The sequence below is a fragment of the Poeciliopsis prolifica genome, unplaced genomic scaffold (assembly GCF_027474105.1).
Source record: "Poeciliopsis prolifica strain line A6 unplaced genomic scaffold, Auburn_PproV2 SCAFFOLD092, whole genome shotgun sequence".
In the NCBI taxonomy this organism is placed as follows: domain Eukaryota; kingdom Metazoa; phylum Chordata; class Actinopteri; order Cyprinodontiformes; family Poeciliidae; genus Poeciliopsis; species Poeciliopsis prolifica.
This window is the reverse complement of record NW_026562467.1, coordinates 1028261-1047348: the sequence shown is the minus strand read 5'-3', so window position 1 is coordinate 1047348 and position 19088 is coordinate 1028261. Positions and strand designations below refer to the sequence as shown.

Sequence of the window (19088 nt, the reverse complement as noted above, 5' to 3'; positions counted from 1 at the left end):
AGGTCCTGAAAGGGTGGCAGACCGATCTGAAGGAGCAAAGCCTCCTGGGAAACGGGACATGGGGCCCTCCAGAGGTCAGGATTCTGCGGTCAGGATCAATGTTCTGACCAAGTCCCAGCTGGAGTCCAGCTCAGATAAACTGTTTGTCAAGTTTCAGTGGATGAAGAAGAAGAACTCTAAGTCTTCCAAGTCCAGCAGCTCTTTGCTACCCAGTTCTCCAAAAAGAAAGAGGTCACTCTCTGGGAAACAGCAGCTTCAGAGGATTCAGAACCAGCCTGGCAGTCCAGTCGGAAAACTCAACGCCAGGCTGGAGGCGTGGAGTCTTCGCCCTCCGTTCCTCCGTTCTCATCCACCAATCTGGTCTTCCCTAAGGTGGATTCCACAGCAGCTTCGCCTGCCAACATTCAGCCGATGGTACCTGCCACTGCCATTGGTTCTGGTTCCCCCTCTGCCGTCTCGGCCGGTCCTCAAACTCTTCCAGGGAATGACCCGTCTGTCTGGTGGAGTCCAGAGCTCCAGAACCTTCCTGAATCCAACAACCTGCAGCTCCTAGAATGTCTCATCTCCGAGGTGGGACGTCCTTCCTCTGCCTTGAAAGACCAGCAGCAGAATCCTGCTTCAAGGCAGACGGGCAAACGAAAGAAACCAAACAGACTGGAACAAGGTTCTTCAGCTGGAGTTGATCCACCATCAGAGTGCAGATCATCTGACCCAACCAGGACTGGAGCTTCGGACCAGGACCTCATTGTGGTGCTGTCAGACGACGAGTCGTTGCCTGACGTGTATGAGGTTCCACCCAGCGTTGAGGACGTCCAGTCGGTTCTTCCTCCAGTTACTGTTGGAGGTTCAGATGACGAGATCAGTATCGTTGAGCCCAAACCTCCCGGGGACGAGTCCAAAGCGAAAACATTTACATTTATAGAAAGGGACATCTTTGATGAACCAGCTTCACCGGCAGCGTCAGAGGACAGGATGTCCACTGCCTTGTCTGAAGTACCTGAACTGGGACTCAAACTGTCTTCCTCTGAAACATCTGATAGTGACGATGAAGACTTGCAGAGCATTAGGACTGAACAGCAGGACTACAGTCAGCTCCGCTGGCAGCCCACCGTGTCTCTGCTGAGACTTCCCCTGTCCCTACCCGGACATGGACGGCCCCTGCCTCGCTACCATTTCATCCTTGGAGAGAAGCAGGACGAGCTGTACCTGCAGGAGATGGAGGAGAACGATCAGGTTGGTTCGACATCGTAATGGACTCAAACGACAGTATCTGCTCAGATCAGGTCCTGTTATGTTTGTTGTTCTGCTGTCCCACAGTCCAGCAATGAGGACATCTCAGAATCATCACTGACCACGACTCTGATGTCACCGAAGACTTCACCATTCTTCACTCTACAGAGTCTCCACTGTCCCTGGAGGTCATTTCCTGTGCTGCTTGTGGAGCATCCAGTGCATCAAAGATCTGCACCGTCTGCGGTCGGGGTACCACAGAGACTGCCACGTCCCTCCGTTTGGACCGGACATCTGGTAGGACTTACCTTCATCTGCTGATGGAGCTGATCTTGAGTTTCTTGGTGCAATTTAGACGTAGCGTGACGTCATCTGCAGATCTATAATCCTAGAAACTATTTGGTGATTTAAGAAAAAAGTCTGAGCAGCCATCCCTGCAGTGAGCCACTGGATCTCTATCTGGAGCCTGGTTCAGATGTAGCATCTGGGCTGAAGAAGAGGACGTCATAAAAGTCCAATAAAGCTTTCTGCAACATCTGTGACCCCGGGGTCAACGCTGAACCCTGAAAACAGCGAGTGAGAACTTCCTTAAAAGCTTTAGTATTTAATCAGTGATGGTCAAAACTAACTGCACAGCTCATTGCGCTAGCACTAAACATAAATGTTAGTTCCACTAATGCTAAACAGTTATGTACACACAGTATTTAGCAAAGGCTAACTCTAAACAGCTACAGCAACAAGGTATCATCAGAAGCTACAGTAAGTAAGTCATCTCACCACCATGAGCTCCAACATCGTCGCCTCGTCTGGGTTTAAATTTATTATTATCAATCTATCGAGTTTTATTTGCATTGCATATTTCAGCAATAAGGCATTCTTTCAAAGAGATTTAAAAACACACAAAACACAAAGTCATGCAACAGAATCAAGATTCGAAACATTACATTTAATCAAGTGCCATCATTCATCATTAATCAATAACGTTTCAAAGGCATCTGAGTTTCTAGTCTAGATTAAAGGCACTCGGTGTTTTCAGTGAGTAGATTTATCCCATGTTCATGAAGAGGCTCTCGCCTCGTCCAAAGAGCTGAAAGAGCTGCCAATAGATCCAGAGGTCATCGCTGAGACGGCAGGACAGGTTTTAATCAGCCAGTTGTTTGTCATGTCCAGCCTGGAGTGACCAATATCTGGCTGATGAGTGGACACAGAGGACTGAGTTACATCAGGTGCAGAAGAAATCAGGCTCGTTTTCTTGGCATTGCAACAGCGACTGATTCCATTTACTTTATCTCCAACAATTAGCGCTTTTATCATACTTTTCTGTTTCATGGTGTTCAGTTTGGGCTGGGTGTGTTGGTTGACGTTTGAAGGTGAGGTTTCCCTCAGACAGGCTCAGACTGAAGTGCAGAAAGTCAGTTTTTCAGTGGGATTTCCACAGTCAGTGTTTTGGGCTGGTCGCTTCTTCAGTTCCAGCTGCTTGATTATTTCTCTTTGGTGGTTGAAGCTGAATGTGGGTTTTGGTTCAGAGCCGGCCAGGCTGAGTCGTCCAGGCGAGGAGTTCTCCCTGTTGGTCGTCTCACAGGATCTGCAGTGTGAGACTTTTGTTTCGGCTTGGCAGCCGGAGCCACCAGGCTGAGCTGCTCTGTGCGGAGCGTACCATCTCTCCCTGGATTTCAGGAAGTTGTTTCATTTCCACAGGCAGCGTTTATCTAAAACTGGTCATGGTTTTGAGCATTTGTAGAGTTGAATCTGGGTTGGTCTCCATATTCCTCTGCAGAATATTAACCTTTGCTTCTGTCGATTGGAGTCGTTTGCGTTTGTGGCGTCGGCCAGGAGCGTCTTGCCCTGGTTCAGCTTGGAAGTGGAAAAAGAAAGTAACAGTAAGAAACTCCCACATCATAATCCAGTTATGATGTCAGCAATGTAAATATTTTTGGTGAAAACTGAGGGAGAGCAGGGTGTGAGACTCACTGCACCCACATCTGTGGTTTTTGCTTCAGGAAGTGATTGTCAGCAGCAGACGACTCACCAGGTTTCAGTTTTTACCGTTGGATGTTGTTGGGTAAATCAGCACTTTAGAAGTTATCTGGAAAAATTAATTTAGGGGAAGCTAAATGGGCTAAGAGTTTTAAAAGTTAGCAAAAATGCTAACACAGCAAATGAACGATTAGCTTTGGTATTAGCGCATTAGCGGGTTAGTGAAGTGTGCCCACCACTGAATAAGAAAGTTCTTGATAGATGGGTCTGTCAAGAACTGGGTCGGGTCCAGATGGGCGGAGTTCCATGTTGTTGTTGACTCTCAAAGGTTTTCCCTGATCTCTGTCTTGCAGGTCAGAGCTGGTCTGCTCGCTCTGTCAGGACCTGTCAGACCCGTCGGACCCCTACAGCTCCGACAGACCCAAGAGTCCACACGGTTCTTCCCTCAGCCTGCATGACCAGCGGTCAGAACCCTGTAGACTTCACGGCGGGGTCATGTGCCCCGATCAGGTTGGGTTCTGGTTGTTTAAACCGGTTCTGTGTGTTTCAGAGATGTGAGACTCTCCTGCTGCACCTGAAGGTCAAAGGCTGCAGACACTTCTCTCAGGTCAGTTCTGGTGCCTGTCGGTTACAACCGGACCTCCAGTGTCCTTGGTGAAATAATCATTTTTAAAAATTGTATTTTATTCATGTTTTAACCTCTTCATGGCTGAAACACATTAAAAATATTCTAATTTGGAGAAAATTTCAAATCTTGTATTTTTCTTTTTCAAAACAGAAAAAACTATATATATGTAGGTTTTTATTTATTTATTTATATATTTTTTTCCGGATCATGAAGGACCATAGTTAAGTTGGTTCTTCAGCGCTATTACATTGAGTTCAGGCGCAGAAGACGACGTTGGAACTCAGACATGTAAATCTTTTTAAATAAAACCTTGAGGTTCAACACAAACTATTTATTTTTTCTTAATGTTTTTACGTTCATTGAAATTCCCCATCAAGCGGATGAACTTTGACTCGGAAGCCTTTATTCAACATGAATAAGTGTAAGAAAATAAACCTTGCATGAAAACAGTCGGGATGTTTTCAGCCAGAGGTTCTGGATTTTATCTAAGCCCGACCTGCAGATGGCGCTGTACGGACTCGTTGTCTCTGCTGTTGTTTCAGTTGGACCTCTGGTCTGACCTCATGCTCGTATCGGAGCGTCTGAGCCACCATCTCTCCCCTCCTTATCAAACGCCTGCGCAGGTCGTCTCGGACCTCTGGGGTTTGTTCAGCGACGCCTCACAGGTACGAACGACGAGCTGCAGCTTCAGAGCAGATAAACATGCTGACAGCAGAACCTTTGTGGGTCCAGCGGACTGGACCGTCGGGTTCTGTAGGTCTGATGGCCTGTCTCTGCCATTTCCAGGACGACGCTCTACTGGAGCTGCAGCAGAGCTTCCAGAAGAGGCTGGTGGAAACGCTGGGATCCCAACTTCCTCCCTCTCTGCTGGCGGCCCCGCCTCGCCGCGGCGCCCCCTTGCATCCGGGGGAGAACTTGCTGTCCGATTCACAAGTGAAGGTTCTGAAGAAGAGACTGAAGGACCTGCTGAAGGGTCCGGCTGCAGCCAAGAGGCCAAAGAACGTAAATCCTGAAGACCAGAAGCATCAGATGTGAAAAATTGAACTTATCCATCATCTGATATTCTGCAAGTTCTGCTTACTGGGCCAGCCCCAGCAACGTTTCTGAGTAACTGGTTTGAGTGGAACCGAACCGCTCTGGCGATGCGGGTCGGGTTCTGAGTGCCTTTAGGTTTGCTCTGTTTGCAGATCAGTTAGTTATTTATATGTGAAACTTCACAGCTTCTCTCAGGGAGTAAACTATGAAACTAATATTCAAACTAACAACTTTAAACCAAAAGTTTGTTTATTTTTCTGTTCTGAAATTATTTTGTACACATTTAGATTGAAAGTGTTTTTCAGTAGAAATGTTTGCTGATGAATCAGACTGAGCTGATTGTGACGATCCATTTATACGGATCCAGTAAAGTATTAAAACTGCCTTAAAAGCCAAAACTTTAGTTGAAGAATAAATATTTGTTGGTACAGCTGCACCTCATAGAAGCATTTCTGTTTCATGTATATCTGCAGTCCGTCGATGTGGAGAAGTGAAATGAAGTCACTGTGAACATCTTTCCACCTTTGACTCTGCGGCATAAAGAGATTATTTCAGATATTATTCTCCTTAATACGGAGAAACCAGCCTGGAAGTTGAAACCAGCCTGGAAGTTGAAACCAGTCTGGAAGTTGAAACCAGCCTGGAAGTTGAAACCAATCTGGAAGTTGAAACCAGTCTGGAAGTTGAAACCAGTCTGGAAGTTGAAACCAGTCTGGAGGTGGTAGGACAGCTTTCAGACTGTAACCACAGCAACATTGATGTAGTTCAGTTGAGATTGTAGGAAGTGTGAACAGCAGCCTCCATTTCCTCCTGCATCTCTAAGCTACATACGTTAGCATGCTAAGTGTGTTGTTTCCAGACTAAATATTTAGTTGGATACCTAAATATTTGATTTAAACTAAAATGTACTAAATAGTTAAGCTTAATATTTAGCTTCAGATTAAAGTTAAGCTCAATTTAGTTGGTGAGATTTAACTTCTAACTAGTTAGCAAGTTAAATATTGAGGTTGAACGTGCCCACATTTTTTAATTATTCTGACATGCTGAAAAACCCAAATTATTGCTGCTTTTTTGGCAGTAACTTTACCAACAGCACTGCCCGCGTACACCAGAGGGGAATCGAACATTTACTGGAGAGCATTCTGCTCTCTTCACAGAAACCAGACCAGGTTAAAAACTGACTGATGCTCAGTCTGACTGCTGATTGTTTAGCTTGAGAACAGAAACAATCATGATGAGACTTGAGTTCTGCCAACAGAGGGCAGCAGAGAGCTGTCTCATCTCACACCCATCAGTTCTGTTCATCAAACTGACCAACAGAATCTGTTTATAGACGCCATCAAACATTCAGGAATGGCTTTATACATGTGAAAGCTAGAATAACCGACCAGCTTCACTGGAAAACCAGGAAATAAATTCAGCAAACTGCAGTTCTCAAGTTGAGTCACCAGAGGGCAGCGCAGTGAAACCAGGGCTGGAAAAAAATTTAGTGACAATTTTTTTAAATGATAATTTATTAATTTGAAGATGTTGGTTTAACCCAGACAGATTTTTATTTATTGCATCTAACTGCAATCTTCACTGCTCACTCAACCAAAGCTGAGTTGGAAACTGTTATTTTATATCATTCAATGCAGAAACAAACAGCCACTGATTTCCACTGCGCAGCAGAAATATGTGAAAAACAAATGAGACACACAGCAGGGCGGTGCTCACAGACCTAAAACTCCACCCAGTCTGGCTTCATCTCAACATCTAAAGGACCAAACATCCTCCACTCAGACATCAGACAAGCCCAGTCCACCAATCAGAGCGGCTCCAGGCCGAGGCCACGCCCCGCCGCTGTATAAGAGGAGCCGACCTGCAGCCGGAGCTGCACGTCATTTACGTTCCCAGACAAACCAGATCCAGATCCGATTCCTGATGGTGGTGGAGGTGAACCAGCAGAGGGTGGAGGCCAACATCCTGCTGCTGGGGGCGCACAGCGTGGGCAAAACCGGTGAGGAAACCGTCATCTGTGCTTCTGTTACTGGGGAAAGTTCAGGGACGTCTTCCATGAACAACAGTTCAAGGGTTAAAAGATCTTTTACTGTTGGATTTGTTCCAAACCTGAGACTGAAGTGTTTTTATCATTTTAATGTTAAACTGTTTTTTCAGCTCTAACCGTCAGATTTCTAACCAGACGGTTCATCGGAGAGTACGGCGACATCGGTGAGACCTTCAGCTGATGTTCAGCACCAGTTCACATCCAGGCTGTTTTCAATCCATTTCTGGGTTTATTTATGATCATGTAAACGCGTCTTAATCTGCTTCCTGCTCTTAGAGTCGATTTACAGCCGAGTGGACCGAGTCGATGGTCAGGAAATCTGCATCAACATCTGGGACTCACAGGTACGGCCTTGCTGAAAGCAACATAAATAATCAGTGTCTTACCTGCATTACGATATCTTAATCTGGAGCCATAACTATTGTGATTTGAACACATTTCCATTACAAATGCGTACAAATCTTTCTCTATGTTTTGCTGATGTCGAAAAACATATTTGTGATTCTGGTGTTTCCTTTAAATAGGAAATGAAATTAAAATTATGTGTGAATAAGCTTTCAAAACAGAATAACTTTTTAAAGATCCTGGCATAATTCATAATTCAGCTGTGGCACAAATGCTCATTATCTATCAACCCATCAGAAGAGACGTGACAAGCCCCGCCTACTAGGGCATGAAATTGTAGTGGGCTGTTTTACAGAAGAGCTATGGATTCAAAATGTTTGAATGACAGGACTTTTTATGTCCTGTGTTTTTCTGAGACTTTGTCCAGAAAAACAAACTACAAACCAGGAAGAAGACGACTTCCTGTCATCTTCTTTGTTGTTTCCGCCAGTAGTAATGTCCAGCTGTTCATGTTTTTTTATGCCTGAAAAATCACCTCTTTCCTGCACAACAACTTGCGTTTTGAAATTCCATTAAGCAAATGTATTTTCACATTTTTCATTTCTGCAGTTCTATGGCTGACAGAAACGCAGCCAGAAATATTCAGTTTGGACAAAAGTCTGGTTTCTCTTCAGGCAGGCGGGAAAAGCTGCTCCATTAGTGACAAGCAGCTGCAGTGGGCTGACGGGATGGTCCTGGTCTACGACATCTGTGACCGCGCCAGCTTCCAGGTGGTCCGCCAGCAGCTGCAGCTGATCCGCCGCAGCAGGAAGATGTCGACGACGCCTGTCGTCATCGTGGGAAACAAACGGGACCTGCGGCACCGCCGCAGCGTCTCTGGCGAGGAGGGCCACCTGCTGGCTATGACGGAGCGCTGCGGCTTCTTCGAAGTGTCGGCGGCGGAGACGTACCACGGCGTGCTGCTGGTGTTCCACCGGCTGGTCGACCTGGTCAGGGAGACGCGGGCGCTGAGGAAGAGCATGGCGGGCGTCCGAGGCATCGTCCGGAGCGTGTCGGCGGTGTTCGGGAAGAAACGGGCCGATTGAATCGCCAGAGCGTTTTTACCGGTTTAGGTGAAACAGAAGCAAGACTTCCTGTCCGAGTCCTTCTGAGGCGAGCCGGGCTGGAAAAGGTTCAGAGAATGATTCTTTGTCTGAAAGTTGAAGTTGGAGACATAAGTTGTGTAGCAATAGGAAGCTGGAAATAGAAGCGTGGGTGGAGGAAGAGACGGAGGTTGGTTGAAGTTGTTCAGAGGAAGAAGGTGCTGCTCCAGACTGAGGACCGGCTGAACAGAATGAAGCTGATTTATTGGTGCTTGTTGTGTTTTAAAGAAACCACATCAATAAAAACAGCCATGAGCTCTGCAGGCAGCAGGTGGCGCTAGTTTCCAGTTGTTAAAGGGGTGGGAATGATATAACCCACAAGAATGTTGACGGATTCTGACTGCGATCAGCCGTAAATGTTTTCATGTTTGTTGTAAAAAATCAGTTTAAACCATGAATAAAATGAGTTTCCCATCTGGATCTGTGCTTTATTTCATCACATCTACAAATATTTTATTCACTCAGAAACATCCTGTCTGTGACTGAAGACTGACAACAAATAAAATCTGAAATATTTGAGCATATGAAGTAGAAATTTTAATTCATTCCACTAAGTTTCAACAAAAAACAACCTGCTATTTTCTCCAGCATGTTTTATTTCAGTTCATCTTCAAACTTCCTCTCAGCAGAAACATCTTCAGATTACACCTTTAAAGGTACATTTACTCAGTCCAAAATGTTGTAAACTTTAATATTTGATTTAATGGACATTTCATTTCTTAAAACTCTTACAAAGATCCCTGGTTCTACAGAGGAATCACTTCCATAAAAATCTCAGAGCCAGTGATGGGCACACAGCCGCTAACCTGCTAATGCTAATAGCAGAGCTCATTTTTAGCTTAGCGCTTTTCCCAACTTTGAAAACATTTAGCACACGACATCTGCTAAACGAAATAGATAAATTTCGATCAATAGATAAATTGATTGATGCTCAATCAATTTACTGATTGAGCATCAGTAAAGCTCAATCTGATGCTTTAGCATCTGATGCTTTAGCATCAGATTGAGCTGGATACTGTTTCTGAAGTGCTTTACTGTTAGCAGAACTAAGTTTCCATTCAGCAGTGCCCACCACTGGTTGGAGTTAATGTAAAGCATACTGAAATAAATACCGATAAATTCATATTAAAATTCTGACACAATGAATCCCAGAGATCAGAGGATCGGCTCGTCCCTCAAGCTTAAATTCTGCTTCTTATGAAAAACAACCAAGACTGAGGCTAACACTCCTGTTTGGATCTAGTTTTAAGATTTAGGAGGCGTCCCACCAGGCTGTGTACTCGGCCCACTTCTAATACTCTGATTCCATGATCCAGATAAGGATAGTAGAATAAAACAAGATTACTACAGCGATCCTCCATTGAGAAGCTACAGTCCTGTTGAAAATCCAGGTTTTATGAGTTTCGGCATTCAGACTTCTTGGGTTCAGAGCTAATATCATTTATAGTGAATAATAATCTAAGCTCTTCTAGTTGAATTTTTCTCATATTTGGGTATTTTAGCTAAAGCCAGTTTGCAGAAATGTCACAAAATATATCATACCTAAAAGAAAAAAAGTCAGGAAAAAGGTGCACAGAAATTAACAGTTTTACGTTTGACTCATCAACACCTGGACAGAAACTACGGAAGAGGATTAGGGCCAATAAAATACAAAACGAAAGATGACTTTTCACTCAGAATGTTGACATTAAGGCAGCAACCAGATTCAATGAGAAGCAAGTAAAGCAGAAGGAGATTTTACTGCCTGCAGGAACATGTCAGGTTCAAGTCATTGTTTTTATGAGGCTGAAAAACCAAAACATTCTGAGAGTTGTGAGAAAGAAATTCCCAAAAATCAGATTTCTGGATAAAAGTCCAAATTCTGACAAAAAATTGTTAAACTAAACTAGGTGATGAAAAATCCCCTAAAAAGATTTCTGATGAAGAAGATCAACATATGAAGATGCCACATGAAATGCATGATGGAAAAAACATTTCTGCTACAGAAAACATCTGAGCTAAAATCTACCAAATTTTCGTCGAGAACCAAGTTTCTGTTCTGATGAAACCAGAAACTCAAAAGCAGAACACGGTGGTGGCAGCATCATGACCTGGGGTTACGGTTCTTCTACAGTCAGTTTGAATCCAGGCCTTCAGGCCGGAGAGATGGTTAAGAAAATGTTTTTGATCATTTTTGTGCATCATAAAGAACCTGGTGCTTCAACAGGACTGGGTCCGTTTCTCCATCCACTGCAGAGAGCAGCTCATGATCGGGTTTTTCCGGTTTCTCTCGGTTTGTGTGAAGCAGAATTGCAGCGTCAGTGACTGAGCGCTAATTTGGTGACGCCTCTGCGGTTCAGTGCGAAGGCGCAAACCAGCACCAGCCGAGGCAGAGGTGCGTCGTCGGGGCATGCGGTGAACCGCGGCGCGCCGGGAGGCGGACTCGGCGGACCCGGCCCAGTCCGCGGGCGGTGGGTGTTTAAGAATCGTCTGTTTCCGTGAAGATGGCGGTGCCGTCGCTGGAGTTGGGGCTCAGATACTCCAAAGCCTTCTGGCTCTGGGCCACGAACTGTTTGAGCGGCGTAAGCAGCAGCTCGCTGGCGGACGGCCGGCGGAGCGCGTTGCCTTCGGACTGCAGGGCCGCGCCGTCCCTCTCCGGGGTGGACGGCTCCTTGGTGCTCGAGCGCCGCCCGTTGGGCGGGTCGGGACTCTGCGGGCCTCCGGCCGCCCGGGCGGCGCGCGAGTAGATGCTGCGACGGCGGCGAGGCCGGCCGTCCATGGCCTTGAGGAAGAGGCTGCTCGCTGAGCTGCGGCGCGACGAGCTGTCTGAGAAATCCTCCTTGTTCAGGAAATCCTCCACCTGCTGGCGCGACGGCTGCTGCAACTGGGACAGACAGAGCAGGAGTTAATGCTGCACCACCTGAGGACTGAGGCTTTGGGTCCAAACACCAGGACAAGAGACATGGACAACATCTCTGCAGTTAGTCAGCCTAGACAAACCGAGACAAACCGAGCCTGGAGAAAGTCATGAAGTTGCTTCTGTGTCCTCAACATCCTCGGGTCTGGGAATGATCTCCCTCCGAACCAGATCAAAATCCATTTGGTAGCACTCAGTTACAAAGCTAACCACTGTTAGCATTTCTAAAAACCAGGACAGTCTGCAGTCCATCAACACAGATATGGACTGCATGTTTGAGCTGTGTTTCCAGGTGTGTGTCTGGTGTGTTTCCAGGTGTGTGTCTGGTGTGTTTCCAGGTGTGTCTGGTGTGTTTCCAGGTGTGTGTCTGGTGTGTTTCCAGGTGTGTGTCTGGTGTGTTTTCAGGTGTGTGTCTGGTGTGTTTCCAGGTGTGTTTCCAGGTGTGTGTCTGGTGTGTTTCCAGGTGTGTGTCTGGTGTGTTTCCAGGTGTGTGGCTGGTGTGTTTCCAGGTGTGTGTCTGGTGTGTTTCCAGGTGTGTTTCCAGGTGTGTGTCTGGTGTGTTTCCAGGTGTGTGTCTGGTGTGTTTCCAGGTGTGTGTCTGGTGTGTTTCTAGGTGTGTGTCTGGTGTGTTTCCAGGTGTGTGTCTGGTGTGTTTCCAGGTGTGTTTCCAGGTGTGTGTCTGGTGTGTTTCCAGGTGTGTGTCTGGTGTGTTTCCAGGTGTGTGTCTGGTGTGTTTCCAGGTGTGTGTCTGGTGTGTTTCCAGGTGTGTGTCTGGTGTGTTTCCAGGTGTGTGTCTGGTGTGTTTCCAGGTGTGTGTCTGGTGTGTTTCCAGGTGTGTGTCTGGTGTGTTTCCAGGTGTGTGTCTGGTGTGTTTCCAGGTGTGTTTCCAGGTGTGTGTCTGGTGTGTTTCCAGGTGTGTGTCTGGTGTGTTTCCAGGTGTGTGTCTGGTGTGTTTCCAGGTTTGTGTCTGGTGTGTTTCCAGGTGTGTGTCTGGTGTGTTTCCAGGTGTGTGTCTGGTGTGTTTCCAGGTGTGTGTGTGGTGTGTTTCCAGGTGTGTGTCTGGTGTGTTTCCAGGTGTGTGTCTGGTGTGTTTCCAGGTGTGTGTCTGGTGTGTTTCCAGGTGTGTGTCTGGTGTGTTTCCAGGTGTGTTTCCAGGTGTGTGTCTGGTGTGTTTCCAGGTGTGTGTCTGGTGTGTTTCCAGGTGTGTGTCTGGTGTGTTTCCAGGTGTGTGTCTGGTGTGTTTCCAGGTGTGTGTCTGGTGTGTTTCCAGGTGTGTCTGGTGTGTTGCCAGGTGTGTGTCTGGTGTGTTTCCAGGTGTGTGTCTGGTGTGTTTCCAGGTGTGTGTTTGGTGTGTTTCCAGGTGTGTGTCTGGTGTGTTTCCAGGTGTGTGTCTGGTGTGTTTCCAGGTGTGTGTCTGGTGTGTTTCCAGGTGTGTGTCTGGTGTGTTTCCAGACACACCTGGAAACACACCTGGTGTGTTTCCAGGTGTGTTTCCAGGTGTGTGTCTGGTGTGTTTCCAGGTGTGTGTCTGGTGTGTTTCCAGGTGTGTGTGTGGTGTGTTTCCAGGTGTGTGTCTGGTGTGTTTCCAGGTGTGTCTGGTGTGTTGCCAGGTGTGTGTCTGGTGTGTTTCCAGGTGTGTGTCTGGTGTGTTTCCAGGTGTGTGTCTGGTGTGTTTCCAGGTGTGTGTCTGGTGTGTTTCCAGGTGTGTGTCTGGTGTGTTTCCAGGTGTGTTTCCAGGTGTGTGTCTGGTGTGTTTCCAGGTGTGTGTCTGGTGTGTTTCCAGGTGTGTGTCTGGTGTGTTTCCAGGTGTGTGTCTGGTGTGTTTCCAGGTGTGTTTCCAGGTGTGTTTCCAGGTGTGTGTCTGGTGTGTTTCCAGGTGTGTGTCTGGTGTGTTTCCAGGTGTGTTTCCAGGTGTGTGTCTGGTGTGTTTCCAGGTGTGTGTCTGGTGTGTTTCCAGGTGTGTGTCTGGTGTGTTTCCAGGTGTGTGTCTGGTGTGTTTCCAGGTGTGTGTCTGGTGTGTTTCCAGGTGTGTCTGGTGTGTTGCCAGGTGTGTGTCTGGTGTGTTTCCAGGTGTGTGTCTGGTGTGTTTCCAGGTGTGTGTCTGGTGTGTTTCCAGGTGTGTGTCTGGTGTGTTTCCAGGTGTGTGTCTGGTGTGTTTCCAGGTGTGTTTCCAGGTGTGTGTCTGGTGTGTTTCCAGGTGTGTGTCTGGTGTGTTTCCAGGTGTGTGTCTGGTGTGTTTCCAGGTGTGTGTCTGGTGTGTTTCCAGGTGTGTTTCCAGGTGTGTGTCTGGTGTGTTTCCAGGTGTGTGTCTGGTGTGTTTCCAGGTGTGTGTCTGGTGTGTTTCCAGGTGTGTTTCCAGGTGTGTGTCTGGTGTGTTTCCAGGTGTGTTTCCAGGTGTGTGTCTGGTGTGTTTCCAGGTGTGTGTCTGGTGTGTTTCCAGGTGTGTGTCTGGTGTGTTTCCAGGTGTGTCTGGTGTGTTGCCAGGTGTGTGTCTGGTGTGTTTCCAGGTGTGTGTCTGGTGTGTTTCCAGGTGTGTGTCTGGTGTGTTTCCAGGTGTGTGTCTGGTGTGTTTCCAGGTGTGTGTCTGGTGTGTTTCCAGGTGTGTTTCCAGGTGTGTGTCTGGTGTGTTTCCAGGTGTGTGTCTGGTGTGTTTCCAGGTGTGTGTCTGGTGTGTTTCCAGGTGTGTGTCTGGTGTGTTTCCAGGTGTGTTTCCAGGTGTGTGTCTGGTGTGTTTCCAGGTGTGTGTCTGGTGTGTTTCCAGGTGTGTGTCTGGTGTGTTTCCAGGTGTGTTTCCAGGTGTGTGTCTGGTGTGTTTCCAGGTGTGTGTCTGGTGTGTTTCCAGGTGTGTGTCTGGTGTGTTTCCAGGTGTGTGTCTGGTGTGTTTCCAGGTGTGTGTCTGGTGTGTTTCCAGGTGTGTTTCCAGGTGTGTGGGTGTGTTTCCAGGTGTGTGTCTGGTGTGTTTCCAGGTGTGTGTCTGGTGTGTTTCCAGGTGTGTGTCTGGTGTGTTTCCAGGTGTGTGTCTGGTGTGTTTCCAGGTGTGTGTCTGGTGTGTTTCCAGGTGTGTTTCCAGGTGTGTGTCTGGTGTGTTTCCAGGTGTGTGTCTGGTGTGTTTCTAGGTGTGTGTCTGGTGTGTTTCCAGGTGTGTGTCTGGTGTGTTTCCAGGTGTGTGTCTGGTGTGTTTCCAGGTGTGTGTCTGGTGTGTTTCCAGGTGTGTGTCTGCTCTGTTTCCAGGTGTGTGTCTGGTGTGTTTCCAGGTGTGTTAGGCGTACCATGCTGTAGAGCGGCGTGGTGTTGATTGCGAACTGCAGCAGGATCTTGGAAAGCTGCTGCAGGTCCTGGAGCAGCTGCTGGATCTGAACCGGCAGTTCTCGGACCTGCCGAACTGGGCTCACCTCGGCCAACATGGCCGCTCGCTCCACCAGTTCCCTCAGTGCGGCCTCTCTCAGGCTCTCTGTGCGGAACAACAGCGCCACCAGGAGGCTCTGGAAGTACTGCAGCACCTCACCTGTTAACTCCAGGACCCGAGTCAGACCCACCTGCAGGAACCAAATAAGTTAGACGATTTACTCTGCTTTCTGTCCTGATAGACATCAAAATGCATCTTGGGAAATGTAGTTTAGTTACCTAAAAATCTTTAAAGGAACAAAAATATAATTTCTTTTCACTTATTTGGTAGTAATTAAAACAAAACTAGCTGAAAAGGTTGAACAGATTGAGGATCTATGAAAAGATGAGTTTAATAAAAAATTTAAACAGTTATACTTGGAATAAAAATCTGATTTAATGAAGCTTTTATTATTTTATTGATCCTAAAACAAAGAAAGTCGATCAGAGGAAACGATGGGATTGTAAAGTGACAGAGTCAAAATGATTAGTTTGTTATCTGATATTTAGTTTGACGCTAAATATTTAGCTAGCAAGCTAAAGACTGTTGTGTGTTCTGTGGGTTTGCGTGTGACCCGACAGACTCGCTTCATATTTGTGTGCCAGAAAACACAAAGCTGAGCTCTGATTGGGTTCATCGGACCCGTCAGCTATCTGGATCAGCTGTAAACGCTTATCCTGATGATCCGTGCGGTTCTGATCCGAGGCCAGTTTCCCAGAAGGCGCGTGAGGAAAAGACCTGGACCGGAACCAAGTCCCAGCTGGCAGCGGATCCCGACACGTGAGGACAGCAGAGGACGACGCTCCGCAGGAGGGACGGGGACAACAATGGATTCTTCTGTCACAAAGGTCCAGGAACGGATCCAGAACGCTCCTGACATGAAGCATGATGGGAAATATTAACGCCACTCAGCTCTGAGTGTCACAGAAAAAACTTAAGATACAAGTCGCCTGATTAACACGGAGCCAGAGTGGAATGGGAAGGTCAAAGGTCATCTCCACACCACCTGAAGTCCAACATCTTTCAGAGAGGAAAAATGATTCAGCACAAGAATTTGAGAAAGAAGGTCAAAGGTCATGAAGCTCATCCAGTATGGCTGCTTGGGTTTTCTAGAAACAAGATGGCCGCCAGACTGCGGTTAGTAATGCGGCACCTGGACAGACTGGGACAATGTCCCCTGGACAGAGTGGACACGATGGACAGGACCAGGCAGCTGGAGGTCCTGCCGGATCACACGGGCTTTTGGACCTGAAGGTTTCCTCTGCTGATGGCCGGGTCGGTTCTGGGACACTCCCCGGGCCTTGCTCGGGTATTTGGGTCGCAGCGAGGCAGCGGACCGGGACCTCTGACTTGCTGACACACAATCAAACGACACGAAACAAGAACAGGAGCGGCATGTTGCTGTGCTGATTGGACCTCGTTAGCGGAGCAGCATCCTGCTGTTCTTCCTCTACAGAAACGTGAGCAGAACAATGGATCCATCTGGAGCCAAGTCAGAACCAGAACCGTCTCACTGGATCGCTGATGAAAGAACCCGTTTGATCCATCATGTGTTGTTTTTCTGTTGATCTCCAGCTGATAAACGCTTGATTATTTTTTTATTGTGCCGTCTGATCCATCATCCATCCATCATCCATCATCCATCCATCATCCATCATCTATCCATCATCCATCATCTATCCATCATCTATCCATCATCCATCCATCCATCCATCATCCATCCATCATCCATCCATCCATCCATCCATCCATCCATCATCCATCCATCCATCCATCCATCATCCATCCATCATCCATCATCTATCCATCATCTATCCATCATCCATCCATCATCCATCCATCATCCATCCATCATCCATCATCTATCCATCATCCATCCATCATCCATCCATCCATCCATCATCCATCATCCATCCATCATCCATCATCTATCCATCATCCATCATCTATCCATCATCCATCCATCCATCATCCATCCATCCATCATCCATCCATCCATCATCCATCATCTATCCATCATCCATCATCTATCCATCATCCATCCCATCATCCATCCATCCATCATCCATCCATCCATCCATCCATCATCCATCATCTATCCATCATCCATCCATCCATCATCCATCCATCATCCATCCATCCATCATCCATCCATCATCCATCATCTATCCATCATCCATCCATCATCCATCCATCATCCATCCATCATCCATCCATCCATCATCCATCCATCCATCCATCATCCATCCATCCATCCATCATCCATCCATCATCCATCATCTATCCATCATCCATCATCTATCCATCATCCATCCATCCATCATCCATCCATCATCCATCCATCATCCATCCATCCATCATCCATCATCCATCCATCATCCATCCATCATCCATCCATCCATCCATCATCCATCATCCATCCATCCATCCATCCATCATCCATCCATCCATCCATCATCCATCCATCATCTATCCATCATCCATCCATCAACCATCCATCCATCATCCATCCATCCATCCATCATCCATCCATCCATCATCCATCCATCATCCATCCTCCATCCATCATCCATCCATCCATCCATCCATCCATCCATCTCCATCCCATCCATCCATCCATCCATCCATCCATCTATCCATCATCCATCCATCAACCATCCATCACCATCCATCCATCCATCCATCCATCATCCATCCATCACCATCCATCCATCCATCCATCCATCATCCATCCATCCATCCATCCATCATCCATCATCCATCCATCATCCATCCATCATCCATCCATCCATCCATCCATCCATCATCCATCCATCATCCATCCATCATCCATCCATCCATCCATCATCATCCATCATCCATCCATCATCCATCCATTCATCCATCATCCATCCATCATCCATCCATCATCCATCCATCCATCATCCATCCATCCATCCATCCATCATCCATCCATATCCATTCCATCCATCATCCATCCATCCATCATCCATCCATCCATCATCCATCATCCATCATCCATCCATCATCCATCATCATCCATCCATCCATCATCCATCCATCCATCATCCATCCATCCATCATCCATCCATCCATCATCCATCCATCATCCATCCATCATCCATCCATCATCCATCCATCCATCCATCATCCATCCATCATCCATCCATCCATCATCATCCATCATCCATCCATCCATCCATCCATCCTCCATCCATCCATCATCCATCCATCATCCATCCATCCATCCATCATCCATCCATCCATCATTCATCCATCCATCCATCCATCATCCATCCATCCATCCATCATCATCCATCCATCATCCATCCATCCATCCATCATCCATCCATCCATCCATCCATCCATCATCCATCCATCCATCATCATCTATCCATCATCATCATCTATCCATCATCCATCCATCCATCATCCATCCATCATCCATCCATCATCCATCCATCCATCATCCATCATCCATCCATCATCCATCATCTTCCATCCATCATCCATCCATCCATCCATCATCCATCATCCATCCATCCATCCATCATCCATCCATCCATCCATCATCCATCCATCATCTATCCATCATCCATCCATCAACCATCCATCCATCATCCATCCATCCATCATCCATCCATCCATCTCCATCCATCATCCATCCTCCATCCATCCATCCATCCATCCATCAACCATCCATCCATCCATCCATCATCCATCTATCCATCATCCATCCATCAACCATCCATCAACATCCATCATCCATCCATCCATCCATCCATCATCCATCATCAACCATCCATCCATCCATCCATCCATCCATCATCCATCCATCCATCCATCCATCCATCATCCATCCATCATCCATCATCATCCATCCATCCATCCATCCATCATCCATCCATCATCCATCCATCATCCATCCATCATCCATCCATCCATCCATCCATCATCCATCCATCATCCATCCATCATCCATCCATTCATCCATCATCCATCCATCATCCATCCATCATCCATCCATCCATCATCCATCCATCCATCCATCATCATCCATCCATCATCCATCCATCCTCATCCATCCATCCATCCATCATCCATCCATCCCATCATCCATCATCCATCATCCATCCATCATCATCCATCATCCATCCATCATCCATCCATCCATCATCCATCCATCCATCCATCATCCATCCATCATCCATCCATCATCCATCCATCATCCATCCATCATCCATCCATCCATCATCCATCATCCATCCATCCATCCATCATCCATCCATCATCCATCCATCATCCATCCATCATCCATCCATCCATCCTCCATCCATCCATCATCCATCCATCATCCATCCATCCATCCATCATCCATCCATCCATCATTCATCCATCCATCC

At 47.0% G+C, this 19088-nt stretch overlaps 3 protein-coding genes across 3 annotated transcripts in view; 2 read left to right on the top strand and 1 right to left on the bottom strand.

Moving 5' to 3' along the window:
• Positions 1–410: 410 nt before the first annotated feature.
• LOC129353569 (uncharacterized) lies at positions 411–3672 on the top strand. Its single transcript, XM_055022918.1, has 3 exons — positions 411–1233; positions 1318–1527; positions 3561–3672. Exons 1-3 carry the CDS (start codon positions 412–414, stop codon positions 3663–3665), a joined length of 1137 nt encoding a protein of 378 aa, XP_054878893.1. The 5' UTR covers position 411; the 3' UTR covers positions 3666–3672.
• Positions 3673–5869: 2197 nt separating this feature from the next.
• Positions 5870–8822, top strand: zgc:171704 (Ras-related and estrogen-regulated growth inhibitor-like protein). Its single transcript, XM_055022842.1, has 4 exons — positions 5870–6869; positions 7028–7081; positions 7194–7261; positions 7937–8822. The coding sequence occupies exons 1-4, from the start codon at positions 6794–6796 to the stop codon at positions 8345–8347; spliced, it is 609 nt and encodes a 202-aa protein (XP_054878817.1). The 5' UTR covers positions 5870–6793; the 3' UTR covers positions 8348–8822.
• A 1608-nt stretch (positions 8823–10430) lies between these two features.
• Positions 10431–19088, bottom strand: part of LOC129353564 (perilipin-3-like) — a 21547-nt gene continuing 12889 nt past the window's right edge. The window contains exons 7-8 of the mRNA XM_055022913.1: positions 14570–14836; positions 10431–11267 (exon numbers count right to left, since the gene is read on the bottom strand). Of these exons, the coding sequence (XP_054878888.1) occupies positions 10863–11267; positions 14570–14836 (672 nt within the window). The 3' untranslated portion in view covers positions 10431–10862. The remainder of the gene's footprint in view (positions 11268–14569; positions 14837–19088) is intronic.